Raw genomic sequence first — 6889 nt, 5'->3', positions numbered from 1 at the left:
TTGGATGCCAAATATGGATTTCTATATATCGTTGGAAAGCTCTGAATGTCAGCTTTCCAACGCAACTGAAAGCACATCAATTGGACGTCTGTAGCTCAAGTTATAGCCATTTGAAGGAGGCATGGTCATGCTCTGAGCGCCCAGATTTTAACTTAGCGAAAATTTTGCTTCCAATCCTTAATGTGCATCACGATCCTGCCCTTGGCAAGGGCAGGGCAGAATCGTGCTGGCTGCTTCCTTCCTTGATTTGGTCATGGGCCACGCTTTTAAAAGCGTGGCCTAAGGCTCCAAAGTGTACCCCAACTTCAAAGTGTATCCCAAAGCTCTTTTTTTCTCTTTTTTTTGTGCTTCTTTGCTTCTTTTTCTTCTTATTTCCTACAAGATTTATAAAATTAAAATATCAAGAAAATATATCTTTTAAGTACAAAAGCATTCAATATTTAAGCACAAATCATCAATTTCTTGTATGAAAAAGCATAGAAAATGGGTATATGATGACTTGTCATCAACAAGACCATAACAGGTCGGTTTCAAAAGAAGTAAAAGGAAAGGTGATGTTCATTTGGCTAAAAAAGAAGTCATAAGCATAAAAGAAGGGACGTTCCCCCTGGGTCAGAACTTGGAAGCAAACTCTATCATCAGAATCAGGTGCTACTAACTCATAATTTCCCTCCTGATCCTCGCTGCTACAGACACGATGATGCTTTCTTAGCATCACACAAAACTCCAAATCAACTAAAGAAACACACTGCAAAACAAGAGAATCCAGCCAATCGGACATCCCTTCGGGAACCCTAGAAGATGCCTCGACAACATTTTTTCGGGAAGACATGGTCAACTAATCCTACAAACAAGAAAAAGATTGGATTACTAAAAAGGTAAAAACATCCCAGACGAAACCAAAACAACTCGGACAGCATAAATCAGCGCAGTACAAGGGATAAAAAGGAAAACCCCAGGACGCGCACCAAGGTCCAGGGGCATCCTTTGGAGGCAATGACAGAACGAAGTCTCAGAAGAAGCTACAAAGATAAAACCCTCTTCCAAACAAAACAAAAGCAAAGGTCAAAGGAAAGTCATCAGAAAATTATCATCTCCATCAAAGAAAAGTCATCAGACAAAAAACAAGTTATCAAAGGAGCAACCTTTCAAGAAATAGCAGTACGGAAATCAATGACAAACACACGAAGCCCTAAACAGAAGCCAAAACCAGGAAAAACACCCAAAACATATATAAAGACAAAAGAAGATCAGGAAACAGGCATTACAGCAACAAGCCAAGTGCAGAAATTAAGAAAAAGGTTCAAGCTTTCCGAAATCAGAGCGTCATCAAAAAATCGAAAATAAAGTAGCAGAAATAAAGGGTGAAAGCAAAACCAAAACCAACCTGGAGGAAGGAGGAAAGCTTTGAAGGAAAAAGTTGAAAAGCAGAGCAGAGCAGCAAGGATCGACCGCGAAGCAGGAGCACCAGTGAAGCGCCAAAAACGTCACAGAAAGAAAATGAGAAAGGCAGGATAGGAAGCGGTGAAAAAGAGGAGAAGTTACAGGGAGAAGAAAAACCGTCTCTCAGATACAAAATTGGAATAACAAAACCAAGAGAAATGGGGCATTAAAAGCCAATTAATAAGGGTGTTAAACCCTCGCACGTTTCCAAAGCAGGAACGCTAAATGCAAAAGCGCGCGCTTTTAGAGGAAAACGTTCTACATTCAAAAAGACTCTACAAATAAAGGAATCGACAAAATTCTTGAGTTCGACTTCACTGAAGAAGGACCGAAGTCAAAGACTCGGCCTCAAAAAAGAAGACCGAACTCAAGCAGGGGCACTGTTCATACCCTGGGTCGAGCTGTCCGACCCGGGATGTTCTACAGACAAGGCGACCGACCTCTTCAAGTCAGGACAACCCGACCTCTTCTCAAAGAGCTCGGCCAAGTCACAAGAAAGCCCAAACAAAGGGCCCAAATAGAGGAACACGTCCCAAATCCAAGGGCAGCCCAAGCCCATAGAGATAAAGGCGGTTCCCTTAAAGATGACCTCACTTAAAGATAAGATAAAGATAAGATAAGATAACTAACTTATCTTATCCACAAGAGGCCACATCTCACCATTATAAATACACTGGAGCACCCAGGTATAACTCATACTCTGATTCTACTCAATACCTGCTTAATACCCTTGCTAACTTAAGCATCGGAGTCCCTTGCAGGTATCCCCTACCCTCCGGGGACGAAGGATCAGCACCACCACCAAGTCCAACAAGTCGGACACACCAGCTCCGGCCGCTGTACACCTGCCGGACACGTCGGCTCTGACCAACGCAGAAGATCTCATCCGAGATCGACCTATAATTTCAGGTAACCCTCAGAACAGCACCCTTTCTATGTTAGTGGGACTATAGTCAATGGACTTCACCCTCACATAGCTAATATACCCATAAGTTTGCCCTAGCTGTGGCACGGCATTGGCATGAAACTCCCTTACCACTCCTTCCACCACTTTCTTTGGTGGGTTGCATAAGAGTGCCCAGCCCCTATTGTTGATCTCAATGTTGATCTCAATGTGCTCATTCCTTCCCAGTTGGAAGCTGACCTCTAGGATGATCTCCCTCTCACTCACCCAACCATAGAATTTGTTTTGGTTGAATACTGAGAAGAATTTGTACTCATTGAAGTTTGAGCTTGAGGAACCTGAGGTTGGTTCTTTGGTCTTTCTTTTCTTTGAGGTTGAGGATCATGGTGGTGCTATTGGGTGGAGAGAGAGAGAGAGAGAGAGAGGGTGTTTGAGGGTTATGAGATATTAATAGAGTGTTGCAAAGAAACACAAGCAAAACAAAGTTTTGCCCCAACACCAAACTTAGCACTTGATTGTCCCAATCAAGTAGAAAGATAGAGAGAAAGAAGAACGAGAAAAGAAAAAGAAGGATTTGTGTGAGTTTGTTTTGTGTATGGAATGGGTTCTGAAGTGGGAGGGAATGGGAAGGGTAGGGGATTTATAGGAGTGAAGGGTGTGGTTCGAATGGTGGGAAAAGAAGAGAATTCAATGTTTTCCACTTGGGGAGTGGTGCCTAGCGTGGGAAGAGGTGCCAACCCTTATCCCACCGTGCCCTCTGAATATGTTGAGTTCCAAAGTGTAAGTACACTTTGACCTCCTTATTATCTATCAAGTGGGCCCCATTCAATCTCCTGAAAAAAAAAAGAAACCGAAAACCCCATCAGTAATGACAAAATGATCCTCCACATTCCTTTTCAATGCTAGTGAATGGAGTTGCAACTGATGGGTGTCCCTTGGGACACCAAACTTAATTCATTTGCATCTCAATAAATTGGGTTCATCATTGGGTTTTTAATGTGTTCATGGGGAAGAAGTAATTCCAATCCTTTCATATTCTTTGCTTTTAATCTCCCCTGAACACATTAAAATTCTCATTCAAGCCTCCACGAATATATTAAATGCTTCCAAATTGAGTGGTATTAGGCTTGCTGATTGATTCTCGTATGGTGGTGGCCACACCAAACTTAATTTCTGGGCTTACTCCTTAAAAATTTAATTTATCCAAATGGTTGTAAGCCTAGATCAAGTTGGTGAGTGGCCACACCAAACCTAGCTTTATAGCTAGTTCTTAACCCAATCACTCATCATCATTAGTAAATGCTTTCATCTAGCTGCACTTCCAAAAATAGGAGACAAATTAACTCACAAAGCTATCTTAACTATCAAAACTGAAATTAACTTCCTAAGCTAATATTCACAATCTACTTCTAATAAACCTATAAATCAAAAGGATATAAAGTATTGGGTTGCCTTCCAACTAGCGCTTCTTTATCGTCACTAGCTTGACGTTCTTCCTTTTTCAGTTGAGGTGGTAGCTCACTCTCCTTTCATCCAGTGAGTCCCCCAGGTAATGCTTGAGTCTATGGCCATTTGCAGTGAAGGTTCTTTGTGTTTTATCCTCCATGAGCTTTAATTGACCATAGGGGTACACTTTGATGATGGTGAAGGGTCCAGACCATCTAGACTTAAGCTTCCCAGGGAAGAACCTAAGTCTAGAATTGTACAATAACACCTTTTGTTCTTCAGTGAACTCCCTCCTTGCTATCTTTTGATCATGCCATCTTTTTGTGTTCTCTTTGTAGATCTTTGCATTCTCATATGCTTGGTTCCTAAATTCTTCCAGTTCATTGAGTTGCCTTAGCCTCTTTTCTCCAGCAGCTTGCTCATCAAAGTTCAGTAGTTTTAGAGCCCAGAAGGCTCTATGCTCCAGTTTAACTGGCAAGTGGCAAGCCTTGCCAAATACCAGTTGGTATGGTGACATCCCAATGGGGGTCTTAAAGGCTGTCCTGTAGGCCCAAAAAGCATCGTCTAGCTTCTTAGACCAGTCCTTCCTCGAGCTTCCAACAGTTTTTTCAAGAATCCTTTTTAGCTCCCTATTGGAAATCTCTGCTTGCCCGTTGGTCTACGGATGATAAGGGATTGCCACCTTGTGTCTAACTCCATATCTGAGAAGGAGTGCTTCCAGTTGTTTATTGCATAAATGTGTCCCTTCATCACTAATGAGTGCCCTTGGAACTCCAAACCTGCTGAATATGTTCTTTCTTAAGAAGCTCATTATGACCTTGTTGTCATTTGTGGCGATGGCGATAGCCTCCACCCACTTTGACACATAATCTACAGCCACAAGTATATAACTATTTGAGTAGGAGGATGGGAAAGGCCCCATGAAGTCAATCCCCCATACATCGAATAGTTCTAGCTCCATTATAAATTTCTGTGGCATCTCATTATTCCTGGGTAGATTGCCAGCCCTTTGGCATTCATCACACCTTGACACCAAGTCCTTTGCATCCTTGAAAATGCTTGGCCAGTAGAATTCACATTGGAGCACCTTGGCTGCTGTTTTTTCTTCACTAAAGTGGCCTCCATATGCAGATCCATGACATTGCCAAAGCACCTCTTGTCCTTCTCCATGGAATATACATCTCCTCAAGATCACATCAGCACGTTCTTTGAACAAATATGGCTCATCCCAGATATAGTATTTGGTATCTTTGATGAGCTTTCTCCTCATGTGTTTGTTGATGTTGGTTGGTAGTTCCCCAATGGCCTTGAAATTGGCTATGTCAGCAAACCAAGGGGTCTCTTGTATCATCATCAATTGCTCATCCGGGAAGCTTTCATTCACTGCAAGATGGTGTGCTCCTTCTTCTTCTTGTAGGATCCTTGAGAGGTGGTCAGCAACTTTGTTCTCTGCTCCACTCCTATCTTTAATTTCGATGTCAAACTCTTGGAGTAGCAGGATCCATCTTATTAGCCTTGGCTTGGACTCTTGTTTGGTAAGCAAGTATTTGAATGCTGCATGATCAGTGAATACAATTACTTTAGAACCAATGAGATATGATCTAAATTTCACAAAAGTAAAGACAATGGCAAGTAATTCCTTCCCCGTTGTGGTGTAGTTCCTTTGATTCTCATTAAGGACCTTGCTGACATAATAAATGACATGCACCAATTTATCCTTCCTCTGTCCTAAAACAGCACCCACAGCAAAATCTGATGCATCACACATCAACTCAAAGGGTAGATCCCAACATGGTGATGCTATGATAGGTGCAGAGGAAAGTTTGTTCTTAAGCTCCTCAAAGGCTAACATGCATTCATTATCAAAAACAAAAGGCACATTAGAGACAAGTAGGTTGCTCAATGGCTTGGCAACCTTAGAGAAGTCTCTAATAAACCTCCTATAGAAACCAGCATGTCCCAAAAAGCTTCTAATTTCTTTGACATTGCAAGGAGAGGGTAACTTTTTAATCACCTCTACTTTTGCCCTATCCACTTCTATGCCATTCTTTGAGATTTTATGACCAAGGACCACTCCTTCTGTAACCATGAAATGGCATTTTTCCAAGTTTAAAACAAGGTTGGTCTTTTGGCATCTCTTTAGCACCAGGGCTAAGTGATGCAAGCAATCAGAATATATGTTACCAAATACAGAGAAGTCATCCATAAACACCTCAATAAACATTTCAATCATGTCTGAAAATATGGATAGCATGCACCTTTGGAATGTTGCAGGTGCATTGCACAGTCCAAAGGGCATCCTCCTGTAAGCAAAGACACCATATGGACAAGTAAATGAAGTTTTCTCCTGGTCCTTTGGGTCCACAACTATTTAGTTGTAACCCGAATAACCGTCAAGAAAGCAGTAGTATTCATGTCCAGCCAGCCTCTCAAGCATTTGGTCCATGAATGGTAAGGGGAAGTGGTCCTTCCTAGTGGCTTCATTGAGCTTCCTGTAGTCAATGCACATGCGCCAACCAGTCACTGTTCTTGTTGGTATCAGCTCATTCTTCTCATTTGGTACAACAGTGACTCCTCCTTTCTTTAGAACTACTTGTACCGGGCTCACCCAAGGGCTGTCTGAGATGGGGTAGATCATCCTAGCTTGCCACAATTTCAACACTTCCTTCTGGACTACCTCATTCATGGTTGGATTCAACCTTCTTTGTTGTTGCCTTGAGGGCTTAGCACCCTCTTCAAGTAGGATCTTATGCATACACATTGAAGGGCTGATCCCTTTTAAGTCTGTGAGTGTCCAGCCTATCGCATCCTTGTGTTGTTTTAGCACTTGGATGAGCCTCTTCTTGCTCCTTACTCAAGCTTGAGTTGATGATCACTGGGTAGGTGCTGTTTAGATAGGCATATTTCAAGCTTGGAGGTAGGGTTTTTAGCTCTAGTTTTGGTGCCTCTTCTCTATTGTTGTCTGTGTGGGTTGTCATGATTGAACTTTCCATGGTTCCTTGTAGTGGTTCTTCACGTGGTGCTTGTTGCTCCAATTCCATACTTCTTTCATATTGCTCTTCTTCCAATACTCCTTGGACTATTTGTTCTATGGTG

The 6889-nt window shown here is 42.1% G+C and overlaps 1 protein-coding gene across 1 annotated transcript; it reads right to left on the bottom strand.

Moving 5' to 3' along the window:
• Nucleotides 1-3848: 3848 nt before the first annotated feature.
• Nucleotides 3849-4310, bottom strand: LOC130934159 (uncharacterized). Its single transcript, XM_057863746.1, has one exon. The coding sequence runs from the start codon at nt 4308-4310 to the stop codon at nt 3849-3851; it is 462 nt and encodes a 153-aa protein (XP_057719729.1).
• Nucleotides 4311-6889: the final 2579 nt, after the last annotated feature.

This window comes from Arachis stenosperma, chromosome 6 (genome assembly GCF_014773155.1).
Source record: "Arachis stenosperma cultivar V10309 chromosome 6, arast.V10309.gnm1.PFL2, whole genome shotgun sequence".
Lineage (NCBI taxonomy): Eukaryota > Viridiplantae > Streptophyta > Magnoliopsida > Fabales > Fabaceae > Arachis > Arachis stenosperma.
The sequence above is the reverse complement of the archived record's forward strand: the minus strand, read 5'-3'. Positions and strand labels throughout refer to the sequence as shown.